This window comes from Akanthomyces muscarius, chromosome 1 (assembly GCF_028009165.1).
Source record: "Akanthomyces muscarius strain Ve6 chromosome 1, whole genome shotgun sequence".
NCBI classification, from domain to species: domain Eukaryota; kingdom Fungi; phylum Ascomycota; class Sordariomycetes; order Hypocreales; family Cordycipitaceae; genus Akanthomyces; species Akanthomyces muscarius.
Genome location: NC_079241.1, coordinates 5,512,764 through 5,529,285, shown reverse-complemented (window position 1 = coordinate 5,529,285; position 16,522 = coordinate 5,512,764). Strand labels below are relative to the sequence as shown.

Below are 16,522 nucleotides of genomic sequence, written 5' to 3'. Positions count from 1 at the left end.
TCTATGGTTTTAGACTTACGATCGATTCCAAGTTCAACGACAGCTTCTCTATATACATTATTGACAAGATATTAGGCGCATCTTGGTTTGAAATTAGCTATAAGTATTTAAATTATTTTTCTTATAAAGCTTATAATGCTGATTGATTTTACATCTAATGAGAGCAATTCTTCTTTTGTGTAGACATCTTGTCAATGTCTTACCGTAAAAACCGAAATGGGTGTCGCGGGTGAACACCTACATGACAAATATAGTGGGCAACAGCCAAAAATAGCTTGTACCTGCTAAGTACCTTTTTGTCTACCCGTAACAGGGCTTCACGGCCAGTTGCCGATTAATGCTCTACGTTACTAAATATTTTCACTCAAGTCCAGGGTCTACCAGTATCGGCTGGTTACAGACAAATGCGTTTCAAATGCCCCTCTTTTGTAAATAAGAATAATAGCGGCAGCCCTTTCTCGCTGTCAAGTGCAGTGCGGCGCTGGCTCCACTGGAAGAACCAGCGTTTTATCCTTTATAAGATTATACCACCCTTGGAAAATATCTTACGACTTCAAGTAACCCAAGCCGTCCCCGAAGCAACCACAATGCGGCCTCACTCTACATATATTTCCGGCTTTTGATTGATCTCAGATGGGATCTGCATAATTTAGCGGCAAGATCTGCCTTATAATGTCTTATGCTACATGAATCACTATGCCTCTCATTCGCATGATTGAAATACAATCATCAACAGCGGTTGAGGGGCAAAAAAGGATATAGGATGGACGCAAAACAAAGACATACTACTTCATAGAACAAGATAAAAAAATCATGCAGGATCGTTTAGACCACGCACCAACTTTTTGGAACGTGTGGCATTGCCTCTGGACGCTTGCAAGCTGCAATCCGCATAAACCAGTGTCAAACTGTGCACAGATTGGTGGTTTTCGCGGGAGAGCTTAGCTGTATTTGAATGCAGTTATTCCATTGAATAGTGAATCTGAATTAATTTGGCAATTTCCTCATGCCCCCTGCTTAAAGCAGCAGCACGGGCGGCACGGGCGGCCCATATTCCAACATCAGCGCCGTTTTGAAGCAAGAGATAAACTATTCCTTCATGGCCAGCCCGTGAAGCAGCATGAAGGGCATTACCGAGGTATCGGCCCTGCAAAGTTGTATCGGCTCCATTTTCAAGCAAAATCCGAACGATATCTTGATGCCCTTTATGGGATGCTGCCACCAGAGCACTGCCATATGTCCCACCTTTTGCATTTACATCGGCACCGATTTGAAGCAACATCTCAACAATTTCCTGATTCCCCTCCTCTGATACGAAGTGGAGAGCACCGCCAGCATCATGTTTCTTATTTATATTTGCACCCTTTTGAAGCAAGAACTTCACAATTCCCTGATACCCGTGACAAGCCGCAGTCTGTAGAGCATCGTCATATAATCCACTTTGTACGTTTACGTTGATATCGTTGTTAACCAGGATCTCAACGATCTCTTGATGCCCTTTGTTTGAAGCAGCCTCTAGAGCATTGCCAAAAAATCCACCGTGCGCATGTATATCGGCGCCGTTGTTAACCAGGACGTTAACGCATCCCTGATGTCCATTAAAAGAGGCAGTATAAAGAGCATTGCCATAAAATCCGCCTTGCGCATTTACATTAGCGCCTTTTTGAAGTAATAGCTCAATAATTCCCTGATACCCTTGGTTTGATGCAGCCTGGAGAGCGTCTTGTGCATTTGCTTCAGCGCCATTATCAACTAAAATCTCAACAATTCCCTGATGCCCTGCATATGAAGCGGTCAGAAGAGCATCGCGAAACTTTCCGTACGGCACGCCGACGTCTTGGTCGGTCTTGACAAGCATACGGACGGAACACGGCAATCCAGCACATGACGCATAACATAGAGGGCTGGCTACCTTGCCAGGTAAATGCCGCTCGATGCCGTAAGGGCGATAGAGCATTTGCCCTAATTCAAATGCGTCGTGTGACTCATAATACTCTTTGACGGCATTAGGGACACCTTGATTGGAAGATTCCACAACAACTGCAAAGTCTGACCAATTTTCTGCCGAAAACTTGGCGAAAGGATGCTGTTCAATTATTCTTTCCCGTTGCAGCGATGTATCCAATTCTAGCAAATAAGACAAACATACTTCAACTATAGCTGTCGCGGCAATTGTTTTATCGAGCTGCTTCGCCATGGGTGGCTCTAGTCGATCGGACTTGAGGTATTCCTGTACAGAAAAGTGTGCAAGTTGAATTTGAACTGGCCAAAAGCCGGTAAGAGAAACCAAGCTTGAACATAATCGAGTAACCTCCTGTGGAATAGGCATTCGGTTTCTTTTATCAAAGCATGGTTTATTTGCTGGCTCGACGGCGATTGCGTCAACTACCTCAGCAAGACTGAGTGGCCGTGGGGAGTATGTTAGGAGTTGCAAAAGTCGTATTGCGTCAGACTTATGCTCAGGATATATGCGTTCGAGGATCCGCGCATAAGTCTCCTCCAGTGTTCGAGGAAGCGCCGCCAGTTCTCTAAGTATATCTTTTCGGCTTAGGCAGCGTTCTAACGCATCAAATTGACAAGCCACCCAACGGAACCTGGTTGTATTAGCAATTCAGAAATTTCAAAGCAGTACAAGCCAAACACTTACGATCCATTAGCACGTCTGTTTAATACAGTAGCAATTAATTCCTGAATTTCTAGCTGGGTTCGCCACCTATCCATCTGCTTGACTTTCACGTCAATGTAGGCAACTATGTCCTCTGCCACTAAGTTGGGTTGAAGTGGAATCATGTCGCTGGCGTTAGCCCACTCCTCGATGGAGTATTTAATATCCCATTCTGGTCGGCTCGTGGTAAGGATATGAATATTAGGCAGCGAACCTCTTAGTGTCTTGATCCATGGCATAACACCATCAGTGGTGTGCTGACTGCGCGTTTCGCACTCGTCGAGACCATCAAGAATAATCCATACTTCGTGGCACCTTGTAATCATGGTTTGTAGAAGTTTTTGTAGTGACGCATGAGACGGCTGTCCTCCACGTTTCTCATGTATAGCGTAGAGAGAATCTACCGCACCTCGAGCCTCTGTACTCTTGCGGTATAGTTGGTCAACCAGCGACCGCACCGCTTTCTCAGTAGACCGTTTCTCTACATCAGTGAAATTAAAGTAGAAGTAAAGTAGTGTTAGAGATATCGTAGCATCTTTCTCTAAATCTGCGACAACGGTTGAACTGAGAATTGTCTTGCCGCAGCCGGGCATGCCATATAACCAGAGGAAAGACCCTTGTTTTGTCTTCCAAGATCTATACCTGTCAGTGTCCAGCAACCACTGACCAGTTCCTGGTTGATGTAACTCTCGCGCTTGGTTTAAATTTATTGAAGCGTCTGGTGCTGAAAGCCATTTTGTGATTTTGTCAAAGTGACTAGACGCTTGTAGGTTTTGAGTGTCCGCTTTGGTTTTAAGTGAGACTAACAGGACTTTGCCCGAAGTCTCATTAGCTCTGCATTCCTCTCGGTTGTCTATTAAGAGGTCGCTGTATTTGACATACCATTCTCAACCAGTTCACTGATCTTCGTTTCTGCCTCCACCGTATTTGGTGGGATCCTTTTGAGAAGATCTTTGGCGTAGGCGGCTGCTGTCATTGCTGCGTATCCCTGCCACTCCTTGTTTTTATGTGAATCAGCATAATCGCAGATTCCTCGAACCACAAGGCAAGGGAAACGGTTCATCAGTCCGGCTGCCTCCATCTCAAAGCATAACAGATTTTCTTCCGCGGCCAGTCTATCACGGACAAGCGCGTCTTTCATCAATTGGTTGGCAGAAGCAATTGTGCCATAATGAATAGCCGGATTGTCTTCTTCGCTGGTCCTTTTCTCGCGCTCCACTATGCTGGAAGGGCCGTCGTAGCAGTTGATCGCGCAGTCGGCGCCGTCTGTCTCTCGGTGGACCAATTCACTCTTAAACAGCTTATCGCTGCTATTATCCGGCCGCTGATAGATCTTTCGGAGTCGTGGCCATTGATCAAGAGCCATATTGATCGCCTTGTCGAGTTGATGGCCTTGCATTTCATACTCTGTCTGAATATCGGTCAAAGCCGCCCGGAGGAGCTCGGGGGGCTGATTCAGCAAGCCAACAGTTTGAAACTTCTTGTCCTGGATTGTCTTCCCAAAATCGTATTGAAATACACCACCATGGCCGTTTCGAGGTGCGCTTACAACAATATCGCCTAGCCGAATGTCGTTCTTAGAGCTCGGGGCTCCACCTCCGATGCCGACCATCAAGCCAATTCTCACGTTCGGAAAGCTACTTAGCATGCCTTTTGCTACGCCCACTGCTGCAGCAATGCCGTACTCGCCATCGGGCAGAGTACCGATGACGACATTATGCTTTCCGAGCCTACCTAGGGTGTAGATATTGCTGTCGTTTGTGCTGACATGGCTCGGCCGTTCGTGCTTCTCATCTAGGAATGCTTGCGCAGCAACATACTCCGGCTTTATCGCGCATATCCACCCGACGTTATAATTGCTGGGATCGGGCATTATATTAAGTAGAGGGATGATGCGTATCGAGAGAAGCCAAATTCAAATCGTAGCTTGACTCAAGTAGCAAGGACAACGAGGGTTGAGCTGTTGTTCGCAGATACGCTGTTGCTTCCCCGCAACGAGAGGCTTGCGCAGCTAAATGGCGCCAGAACACTCAGGCATCCATGCATATCTTCACCCAAGAGAGTGAGGCTATGAAATCTGGCGCAACCCGAAGTGGCTCTTTGTCGCCTCTTCCATTTACAGATTCTGCGGGGGTGACGGGATCTTTGGTCAATTTGCCGCATAATTTGTCCGTGTTGCATGTGATCACACGGAAGCACCTGGCGCAACATTCTAGTTCTAATCTCACATCCTGGCGTCGTCTGAGCTGCACCGAAGGCTGCACCGAATTCTGGAAATAGTATGTTGCGTCTAAAATCGTTCTTGCACTTTAGTACAGCCTTGATCTGGCTGCGGATTGCCACAATAGTCGGGTTCGTGAAGAAGCTGTTTTTTTCGTGGTTGATGGAAAGCCCGAAGCGAGGCTACAGCAGCGAGCTGCGGCTTCCACTTGAATTGTTAGTCGCTGTTAACAGTGCTGCAGTGGAGGTACCAGCTGGTTATTTAGCAGTTCCGCCGCTAGAAACGATGGTTGCCAACAAAATCGCAGTATCAAAATTAATAAAATGCATACGTGACATCTATGTTCGGATTTTATGCTGGCGCTGTTGTCGGAAAGGTTGCGGTAGGCCGTTTGTAGCGGGAAGAGAGTGACTCGGCTTCCTGTGGCGTCGTTCGTGCCTGTTGAAGGTGCTGCAACGGAGGTACCAGCGGGGTACTCAGCAGGAGATGTAGCCAAATATAGCGGTTCTTTCCCCACCCCGCTATTAAAACTCACTAAATACACCCGCGACACCCATTTCGGTTTTTACGGTAGCGTGCCATTGTCTTGACAACATATATCCTCTTTCTCGATCATGCGTATTTTCTTCAGGCCCTGAGAACCAGAGTAGGGCAACAGCATATGATTTTGCTTACTACACGTCAACTGCTCTTTCCAGCTCAGTGTAGCCAGACTCAGGCCACCGAGAAGGGGGCACCCCTAACTCGTCGAGGATATGCGCCCTCAAAAATCTAGCCCCATTGCAAGGGACTCCTGGCGCGTCTTCCCTCTTCTAACCCACCCGGAAAGCATCAAGTCAAACGCGTCGGCGGCCTGCACACTCTAGTTGTAGGCCTTAGGCAGAGAAAGCCGGCTAGTCCCGTTCTGGTCGGCTTCCTCCAGAGTTTCTGCCACTCCCAAGCGGAGTCGGGGCGGCACCCGGAGATGCTGATGCAGAAAGAGCAGCGAAAGAAAGCCACACGCCCACTCATTTCCTTGCCAAGCATAGCCTTTGCTGTATAGTTTTGAAACTGAAAGGAAAGCCGAGAAGGTCCAAGTATCCTCGTGTAGCGGCGCCCGCTGCAGCTGCGTTGCGTCGGCGGCTGGCTGCCACTGGGTCGTAAAATAGAAGTGTTCCAGATTCCTGGTCAAAAATGCCACACGCCCAATAATTACCACAAAAATGATATGTCAAAGTAATAAAGCGTCTCCCCATCACTCAATCCTTGAACTCGAGCTCTGTATCGGTGAGGCGCGGCACCTGACACGATGCTCTCACCAGTGACACCCCGTTTTCTGTAGAGGTAGTAGTAGCACCGCTGTTGATGGTGATAGGGTAGCTGATCGCTCCGATCTCGTCTTCGCAGCCTCGAGTAATCCTCTGTATGTATTCTGCTATGTCAAAGTTATGTACCCAATCTGATGTGTTGAGACATTTCAAGAGCCGTTTGAGGTCTTTACAGTGGTTCTCCTAGTTGTTCTTAAAGAGTGATAACTCCTCGGTGGGTTCGTCTCTTGTCGGCTTGGCTTTTCTCATTTCGATTGGCTTCGGAGAGTAGCCTTAGTTGTTGAATTTTTCTCTCTCGTTTGGCGTGAAGAATGATCCTTTGCCAGCTTGTCCGACAATCTCGCCATGATGTAGTACGTCGAGTTTAGGGTTGCCCCTGAGAGCACGAGACGCGTCAGCAAGCAACTCAGCACTGGGAAAACTGTATCTAAATCTTACCGTATCTTCGGCAACAAGTCATCGCGATTTCCGATCATTTTCTCCGTCGTCCTGGCTTATCGAAAGGTCTGTTGGCTTAGGATCGAGGTTGGAGATGGGCGAATTGTAGATTGGCACTTCCAGACTCATATGGTCCAGCATGGAAAATCCGACCGTAAGCACGAGCTGGAAGTGACATGTTTTTTCTTGTAGAACATTCCATTGGTCTCGTCTAATGTATGCCATTGTTCAATTTTATTAGCAGAGAGCCGCTGGCAATTCACGCTGAGCTTGAGGTGAGCCGTTCGCGTTTGCGTTTGCCACACAACGCAGGAAACGCGCGCGAGCTGCAGCTGGGCTGGGAGAAGAGATTTCTTCTCTTTCATCATCATTTCCATCATCGCAACAGTATTTTAGGCACGAAATACCATGGAGCCGCTCTTTAATTTGAATTTTGATAGCATTATTGCTGCGATAGAGGAGAATGGGAAGCGTTTAGCTCGGCAGGATCCGCGTAAGTGCAGGTTTCAACACCAACGCCCAATAGCCGGCTTCATGTATTGATGTCATTATAGTCGCTCCGCTGGCCGCCTCTCAAGACGTAACATCCGAGGATACGGGCGGTGCCCATGGTGAGTAGCTGTTTACTGCATACGCAAACTTGCCAACCATGTATACTCTTTCTAACTTTCTGACCTTTGCCACAGAAGGTACCTCACAGTCCGGTTCAAACGCGGTCGCAGATGAAGTCATCTCTATCATTCGCCCCGAGCTAGATGATTTCGCCAAACTAATTCAAGACGAGGCACAAGCTTCAGAGAGAAGATATGATGTTATGCAGGCATCAATTGAAAACCTCTTGAGTAAAACGGTGCTGTGGCAGGAGCTGTTGCAGGAGCAGATGAAAGAGCTGGTTGGGACCGTCAAGTCGCTCAAAGAAGAGGTTACCGAATTGCAGGAAAAGGCGAAAGAACCTAGCCAGAAATAGATGGTCGTAGCATTCGCTTATTTTTTCATTAAACAACTCCGAGCATACGAACAGATCTATATGCCTCTCAGAGCTATTCAGATAAAGTTTCTGTCTGTATTACATAGGTCTCGCCGCAGTGCTATCGGCTCATCATCATATTGACCGGCGCCTGCACTGCGACAAACTCTGGGCCTAATAATAGGCCGGTAAAGATGCTTGGAGTTTGAAAGGCAAAGTGAGGTGTAGAAAGGCCGCGATGCGCCGAAACACCTGCTTGACAGCGCTGGGCAGTGTCAAGCGCGGATTCGCAGCCTCAGTGGCATGTACCAATGGCATACAAAGTCGGGGCAGGGGCTTCGGTAAATCCAAGAGCACGTTCCAACCGAGGCTGGCTCGGAGCGCCTTTTTCTTTCATACCGACGAGAGGCGGCTCCCCATCCGCAATACCTGACTACCACCGCGGCTGTGCCATTGCCACCAGCAATTCTTCGACAATCGATACATGCCATCTCGCGGTACAGCAAAAAAGCAGCAGCGGATACATTTTGTATTACTCATTCACTCGCTTGATCATACCAACTTCTGTCCCTCTTTTCTTCTTACTTGTCGCTTGTTTCCTGCGGCTATGCCGGCCCAATGTCATCCACGGATGAGACGATTGACTCTCGATGTGGAAGGCGAGAAAGAGACGTTGTTGTTGCAGCTGCACATTTGCATCTCGTATCTATGGCGAGGTACGAATCAGCCATTTAAAATGATGCCAGCGGTCACTGGTGGCCCTGACAAACTTGCAGCTGCCCTGACAGACTTGCAGCTGCATTTGCATGTACCACAATCATCGCCTCTTCCATCTTGTTCCAGGTATCTGCGGTGCGAGCGGCAACGCCGCGACGTAGGTGCGGTTGGTGCGGTTCTCAGACAGGAATACTGAGCCGTCCACAACGGCGACCTTCAAGCTCCGGAAATGCGGGTGCGCGTCGTGGCAACCGCTGACAAGCTCTCACCCCTGAGGGCTGAGGAAGAAACTGAAATGGCGTCAGGTAACTGCTGCAATACTTGTAAATGCCGTTGAGATACCGTGATCAAGTGCTATTTCGAGATGGGGTCGGTGGTGTAATTGTGTGCCATTCAGTACCGCATTCTGGGCGCACGTGAACAGGCTGGTCATTGTCGGATGTTTCGACCTTGACGTTATCGGGGCGGTCTCGCACAGATTCTTGGATGCGCTGGCTCAGATATCGAGCTTTTCTGGTACTTGATTTGGCCGTAGTTTCTCGAGCATGCGCGGATCGGATGCGTCACGAGAACGTGGTATGTAGGACCCCAAATCGCGAAAGTAAAATGCAACAAAGGCCTCGTATTAAATGCGAGGGCAATATCCATTAATTTGACGCCCTTTTTTTTTGTTGCGGGATACGTAGAAGCGGCTAAGAAGCAATTAAAGTGGAAGAGACAGTGGTTGCTCGATTTTTATCTATTCATTTTTTTACCCTCTCGTTTCTTCTTCTCGAAGACAAGATGGACAGCGCATGCTGATCCCGCAGCTCGCGAAGCCATCGTCGCAGGCAGACGTGCCAGCCTTACGTCGAAGTCACTGGACCTATTGCACCTCTGCACCATCCCAGAATGCGCGAGGGACTGGGAGCTGCCGCGCCACCTGTGACTGCAGCTTAACCTCTTTGCTGGGTAGTTGTACTTTGCCTCTTCCCAGGACTACGCAGACATGCGCGAGATGCTCGGCCTCGCATGGCGGCCCTCATCGGGTTCTGACGCAGACATCGCGTCGAGACTGGCGATTTTGTTAAGGGCAGAAGTAAATTATCGAAATCAACCTTTCCTTTCGGCGTCACTGAACCAGTCATGTCGATGCGCAAATCTGATTCTTCCCTGTTGTGGTGGCGGCGGCGACACCAGAAACAAAGTCAGTTGCCGCTAACACTGGAGTCGCTAGCTTCGACTTTTCATCAGCATCAACAGCACTTCCATGGCCATGTAGGCTGCATACACAACGCCTGCATCGATTTTCTGCGCTTCCAACTTGACCATACATTCGGATTGCTATTTATTGCCGTATTAAGCATGGACAAGAAAGATGCCTCGGCGCCAGGCAAAGGTACGATGTCCTCGTCTCCTACTTCCTGTTTGGTCCCGCTAATGCTTCGCTCCAGGCTGCAGCACTTGCACCAAGCGGCGCATACGTTGTGACGGTAGCCGCCCAACCTGCTTAAAGTGCGAGAAAAAAGGTCTTGCATGTCCCGGCTACGGCCCGCGACTGCGATGGGCCGATGGGGTGGCAGTTCGAGGAAAACTTAAAGGCCGCCGGGTCCCGGTAGCTCAGCAAACGCCGGCGAAACAGGACCGCACCAGATCAACTGCCGAACATCCAGATCAAATGCAGTTGATACCTATCCCGGCACCTGATATGCTTCATATGACGCTAGCCAGTTCAATGCCCCAATTAATCGAGTACTATGACAAGAACTTGGCAGGCCTGATGGTCTGGGTCGACTCTGCAGAAAACGACTACCGGCGGATAGTGCTGCCTAGAGCGATGAACACCCCTGGCCTCAGGCTTGCTGTGGCCGCATTTGCCTCGCATCACGGGTCATCTCGCTTCCAGCATGCAATGGAAGTGTTCCCTGAAGCGGCTCGCGATGCCTGCCTCGGCATGATACATACCCGGGTGCAGGACATGACGAGCAGGCTGACAGAAGGAGCTGAACTTGACAGTCAAACAGACATTGTGGACGCAGAATGGATGCTGGCATGCATTCTCATGATAGCCTGCTACGAAATGTCCAACTCCCAGTCGTCCGCAGCCGAAGGACATAGGCTAGCCGCAAGGACCCTGGTCAACGTGTTTGGGAGCAAAACGGGCTTAAACAACGGGCTCTTTGCGTTTCTTCGGAATCAGCTTGCTATTTACGATGTTCTGGTATCAACCACTTCCTTCAATATTGAGGACATCAGATACACTGTGATGCCCACGCCTGGTTCCAAGAACGTTTTATTCGCCGACTATCTTACCTATCTACACCGAGTAACACTCGCCTCACGATATCCGTTGCCATTACCAGAAGAAATACACGCCCTTCTTACCGATGCTGACTTTGCACCTGATTCAATCCGGTCAAAATTCACGCAAGCTCGGGGCGCCACTCTGCTTGCAGCCGGACGACTGGGCATCGAGAAAGCGGCAATGCGCCAAGATTTTACTCGCCTGGTGGATGTCTACCATTATGCTGCTGTTTTGTATTCCTATCGCTGCCTCGGCTACACTACCGCCGACAACCCGGACTGGCAAGCAACAGTGACCAAGCTATTCGAGCAGCTTGTTTGCTTCCAGCAGCCCAGTATCTGTATACAAAACCTCCCATGGCCTGTTTTTGTTGCCGGAACGGAATGTTGGGGCAATGTGCAACGCCAACAAACAGTGCGCGAACTCCTTGGGAACATTCTTGCAGCCACTAGTTTCCGTCATTACGAAGGTGTACTGAGCTTTTTGAACACATTTTGGTCCGGAGACCAGCCAGACTGGAGACCACTTGCCCAGGTACTGCAAACGAAAGGGTTCAGAATTTTGGTGGTATGATGCATCAGACAAAATACATCAACCATCTGCTGCCTAGTTGTATGAAAGCGTCCTATTTATTCACTGTTTCGGCGTCATTGACGCCGAAAATCACTTTCATTGGATCCTGGTACTTATACAAGCCCAACGCTGGTGGAAGAATCCCATATCCAAGAAGCCTCAGCAGCTGCGGCGAAAAGTTACGCTCCTTTGCTACCTCTGGAGGTAGCTCCAAGTATTGGTTCTCCTCCTGGCGAAGTGTGCCTTTGCACATGAACATACCAATCGTCTCGCGGGCCTCATCAACTGTGACATTGGCGCCGCCCGCATGGTAGACATTGCCCAGGAAGATGGCGGCGTCGCCAATTTCTAGCTCAGCTGGAATGGCCTCTTCATCCAGAGGGCAGCGATCCGGACCCCAAAGGTGACTTTTGGGGATAATGATTGTGGCACCATTCTCCTTCGTCGTCTTCGTCAATGCCTGTGGCCAGTTGTCAGAGATATTTCGTATTGATCGGAACGGTCATATTCACCGTGACGCAGCCCATCATAACTGGCATATCGCAGTTGCGGGTATGGTAGTCGGCATCGTCTCTGTGCATCGATTGCTGCGAGCCACCAGGTTCGACCCGAAACCCTACAATGGTTGTGATCTGCGGCTTCCCGCTGACATGCAGCTGCTTCTGGCCCTCCCAGTACGTGTAGTGGCTCGTGAGCATCTGGTTCGCTACGCCGAGGAAAACTGGGTTGACGGCGAGCTCAGCGCATGCATCGGATTTGGCCAAGATGCTGTATGCGCGCTTGGTTGTCGTGGGGAAGAAGCCAGATGGATCCACGCGATCACTGTCGAAAGACGACTTGAGGTCGGCGCGGATCTGCTGGCACAGCTCCTTGGGCACAAGATTCTTGACAATGAGCGCACCATCTCTTTCCAGAATGGCCTGCAGAGATTCTGGGGTGACGCTTGCATCGGTTGCGTAGACAGTGGTGAGCTCCTTGCCAGCCTCAGTCGGGAAAGACTTGCCGGCTTCGTGCTCCGCGCAGCATGACACTTTGGGCATATTGAGAGAATAAAGCAAAGTAAGAAAATGATAAGCGAGAATGGTTTATTTTGTTCCACAAAACTATGAGGAGAGAATCCATCACTTTATAGTATCGCCCTTGAGCTTCCATTCTACTAATCCCGCGACAGTGTGACTTGTAAGTTCCTACTCCCTTTGCCAAAATTGGGCATACGAGCGAGAAAATGGCAACGAGTCGCGCAGTCAACAAGCTGTTGATCCCGACAACGCCTCAGAATTACCGGCAAAGTTTCATCTCCAAATGTGTGGAGAAAATGAAGCGCGGTTGATGGCGCCGATTCTTGGCAACTATTTTCTCAGTCTAACTGCCTAAAGTGGCATGGCCAAGACGCCTTCTCGCCGATACTGCTACTTTGAGAGGAAACCAACTCCAGTGTACAGGGGCGCGACCGGATTGATGGGTCATTGGAAATGTCTTGCAAACGTCACGGACGCATTTGTTGTTCGTCGTTTTAAGTATGTCAAATAGCCACAAAATTAGGGATGGCTGGAGCGGTGGGAAAATACGTCCGCTTTGGCTCCCAAGTCGTCGCCAATACGACCTAGTCCAGTAGTCACCATTTCCGATAGGTACGACTTAACTTCTGTCACTGTAACGTAATAGTGAGATAATAGAACGAGCTTCATATTTATAAGTAGCAACCAGTAGATTTTAGTCTTCTTCTTATTTATCTAATTGCTTCTATTTTCCTTGCCTCCGTTATCGTCTTGAATTAAGGTAAGCTGGTACCGACTGATACCCTTTGGCTAACTTCCTGTCCCTCGCTGCCTACCTGACTACCTTGATTCCTAAACTTTTGCCGTCCCTAATACTATCATAATCACTCTGACTTTCGCAAACGTTCTGGGCAGCGTGTATACAGATTTAGGACCGGCGAGGAAGGCTGCTAATCTTGGCTGCCTGGCCGGTGAGCTTGAACTGGGCCGTTATGACACCTGTCGTGTCCAGCGCCAGAGTGTAGTCCCCGGGATATATATACCTGTCGCCACTTTCGTCGCTCCGGGCAAGCTCCGCGATATTAACTCTCAAATCCAGCTGATGTGTGCTGCCAACCTGCACATTATGTGCGCGGCCGTACGAGACGAGCTTCTTGTTGGGCCGCGGCGACGGACCGGCATTCTGGCTGCTGAGGAACAGCAAGCCCACATAGTCGGATGCGAGGTTGGCCTTGCCGCCCGTGTTCTTGATCGAGATGGTGAGGTTGGCAAAGAGGGCATTGTTGGGGTCGTTGCCCGCTCGGCTCGCCAGTGCCTGGATCGAGTAGGAAGCGCTGGGTTTGGTCTCCCAGGACGTAGAAAAATTGGTGTAGTGAAGGCCGTGTCCAAATGGAAAAATGGGGTTTTCAGCGTACCACATGTATGTGCGGCCCGGGATGCCGTTGGAGGGTCGTAGGTTCATGTCCAGGATGTTGTTATTTGAGGTGTAGCTCGCTGGGTACTGGGTTATAGGTAGTCTGCCAGCTGGAGGCGCCGCGCCCGTGAGCACATCAAACACGGCATTGCCTCCTTCCTGGCCCGGGTAGCCGGCCCAGACAATGGAGCTGACCTTGGAGTTGCTGAGAAGGGAGGAATCGTCGATTTGGCCACCGCCAAACTGGACAATGACAAGAGGCTTTCCTAAGTCGGAAAGCTGGGAGATGAGATCAAGTTGGTTGCCGGGCCATGAAATTGAGGTCCGATCATGGCCCTCGTTTTCGATGTCGATATCGATACCGCCGAGATAGATGATGCGATCAGACGATCGTGCGGCATCAAGAGCAGCCCCAAACCCACTAGTGTTGCTAGAATTGATATCGGCGCCTTGTACATATCTGACGTTTTGCCAACGCTTCTGAAAGACATCGAGAGGGTTGGCAAGAAGAGGCGCAGTGCCGGCATAATTGCCCTGCATCTTGTCAGTCACGTTCGCCCACGGGCCAATAATGGCCACGTTGGACAAGGACTTTGGCAATGGCAGTGTCCCGTCATTCTTCAAAAGAGTCATTCCCTTGGCCGCAGCATCATACGCCAAAGTCCGTGCCTGCGTGGTATTTACGTCGGACCACCCGAGCTCGTTGTACTGAGCCGGTGGGTTGAAGTAGCCGACTTTGATGAGGGCAGAGTACAAGCGCGTGAGAGACTTGTCCAGGGTCGCCTCAGTGGTGAGGTTGGAGCGCACACCATGGTTCAGGTTGGTATAAGTCTCTCCGCAGTCGAGATCAGTGCCGGCGTTGATGCCCAGCACCGAGGCCTCTACGCGATCCTTGGCATAGTGATGCGGATCGAAAATGTTGTCGATCGCGTCACAATCCGAAACGACGTAGTTGTAGGGCTCCTTGAAGCCCCAGCCATCCCGGAGCACATCCTGCAAAAGGTAGCTGCTGGCGCAGGCAGGCACGCCGTCGACAGAGTTGTACGCGCACATGACGGAGCCGACTTTGGCATCGCGCACGCATCTCTCAAACATGGGGAGGTAGTAGTCGGCCATGTCCTGCTGCGTAGGGTGGACGTCGTTCTGCGTCCTGCCGCTTTCGACATCATACGCGGCGAAATGCTTGCACGTGGCAATGACGCGATGGAATTCCGGGCCGATGCCGCCCTGCAGCCCATCGACAAGGCTGACGACGTAGTTGGCGATGCGGTAGGCGTCCTCGCCCGGCGTCTCCATGCCGCGGCCCCAGCGCGGGTCGCGGAACGGGTTGATGTTGGGCGTCCAAAAGTCCAGGCCCGCGAGGCCGTGGTTGGCGAAGGCGCGCGCCTCGCTGCTGATGACGGTGGCCACGTCCTTGACAAGCTGGTCGTCAAAGGCGGCCGAGAGGAGGATGGGCATGGGGAAGCTGGTGGCGGCGCTAAAGTTGGCGCCGAGAGGAGACTGGAACTGCACGCCGGTGCTGCCGGCCACGCCGTGGAGGGCCTCGTTTTGCCATTGGTACGCAGGGAGACCGATCCGGGCGCTGCCCGACGCGCTGCTGGCGAGGTTGGTCGCCTTTTCGTCCAGAGTGAGCACCTTGACCACGGCGGCAGCGCGGTCGGCGATGCTTTTGCTCATGTCGCAGACGTCGTTGCTGCAGAGAGGGTCACGGGTGCAGTCCGGGAAGGATGGAGAAAGAGGAGGATTGAGCGAAGGGTTGGAGATTTTGTAAATGTTGATCCTGCACCGCATTAGCCGACACAATGTGCACTGGGGGGGGGGGGGGGGGGGGGGTTGCGTGGCTTACATGTTTCCCCCGCCGCACTTCTTGCTGGGATCTGCTGGGCAGTCGGCGTTGCATTGGCTCTCGTCGGCCTTGACCGAGGTGCTTTCAATCTTGTAGCCACAGAAACATTGACTGAGTCGAGTCAGTAGGCGACATGGTCCAAGATTGGGAGCTCTCTTACATGCTAAACTCGACGCCCGAGTATGAATATCCCGCCGCGCCACAAATGTTGGCGCAGTACCGCGGGGAGTTGAGCTTCCCAACGGTCAAAAGCGGACCGGCAAGATCGCGGGGAGAGTTGGGGTCATGGTAGCACCCCTCGTATGAGATTTTCGCCTCATACGCGGGCAGACAAGTGCGTGCATATGCGCTGCTCGCAAGCAGCAAAGCCAGCAGGTTGTACTTGCTCAACATCATGTTGCCAGAGAAATGTACGACAAAAAGACTTCTAGTCGAGCTTTAGATGGCCTACAGTTACGTGCTATATAAAGATTGTATCCAAACTCGTGCCATATCTACCGTAGGATTGAGTACAATTGACGTTGCATCGCACTTGCGTGGGTGTAAGCAGACTATGTTCCGTCTTTGACAGCGGTTGGTGGATGTTTTAGTCCCGATCGCCTAGTATGCTGCACTGCAACTCTAATAGGAATGTAATGATTGACACAAGCCGTCGGGAGTAAGGAAAGATCGCTGGCTGTGAATTCAATATACACTCTACAACATTAAGTAAATAACTGCCGATGGGACAGTACGGAACGGTAGCAGGCAGCTCTTGTTAACGTTTGTAATTCCATCTCATTTATCCTACATCTTTTTTCTTATTCTTACTCTCTTTTCTTTGACCATGATCATCTTTAATTCTCTCTATCCTAATCTTTTTATAATCCCAGTTTCCTATTGTTCCTTGAAATTTGGTTCATCTATCCTGCATATTTTAAGGGTCTTTGCTGAAGACAGCGCACCACATCCTTAAGGGCATAGATTGCAAATCGAGCGAATGTGGCACAGATCCTTCATGTAATATCGATTGCCTGCATGTTGCGGCTTACAAGCTGCTTCTTCCAGCAATCAGCAATCGTGGTCCGTTGAAGCGCCGAGAATTCTGCCGAC

The 16,522-nt window shown here is 50.4% G+C and overlaps 4 protein-coding genes across 4 annotated transcripts; 2 read left to right on the top strand and 2 right to left on the bottom strand.

Moving 5' to 3' along the window:
- Positions 1-7,039: 7,039 nt before the first annotated feature.
- On the top strand, positions 7,040-7,598 carry LMH87_006868 (uncharacterized protein; the record flags this gene model as incomplete). The annotated part of the gene is made up of 3 exons (XM_056204825.1): positions 7,040-7,124; positions 7,186-7,242; positions 7,318-7,598. The coding sequence occupies 3 exons, from the start codon at positions 7,040-7,042 to the stop codon at positions 7,596-7,598; spliced, it is 423 nt and encodes a 140-aa protein (XP_056060142.1).
- A 2,061-nt stretch (positions 7,599-9,659) lies between these two features.
- LMH87_006867 (uncharacterized protein) lies at positions 9,660-11,172 on the top strand (the record flags this gene model as incomplete). Its single annotated transcript, XM_056204824.1, has 2 exons — positions 9,660-9,693; positions 9,749-11,172. 2 exons carry the CDS (start codon positions 9,660-9,662, stop codon positions 11,170-11,172), a joined length of 1,458 nt encoding a protein of 485 aa, XP_056060141.1.
- Positions 11,173-11,224: 52 nt separating this feature from the next.
- On the bottom strand, positions 11,225-12,212 carry LMH87_006866 (uncharacterized protein; the record flags this gene model as incomplete). Its single annotated transcript, XM_056204823.1, has 2 exons — positions 11,225-11,632; positions 11,685-12,212. 2 exons carry the CDS (start codon positions 12,210-12,212, stop codon positions 11,225-11,227), a joined length of 936 nt encoding a protein of 311 aa, XP_056060140.1.
- An 886-nt stretch (positions 12,213-13,098) lies between these two features.
- Positions 13,099-15,826, bottom strand: LMH87_006865 (uncharacterized protein; the record flags this gene model as incomplete). The annotated part of the gene is made up of 3 exons (XM_056204822.1): positions 13,099-15,364; positions 15,431-15,541; positions 15,591-15,826. The coding sequence occupies 3 exons, from the start codon at positions 15,824-15,826 to the stop codon at positions 13,099-13,101; spliced, it is 2,613 nt and encodes an 870-aa protein (XP_056060139.1).
- Positions 15,827-16,522: the final 696 nt, after the last annotated feature.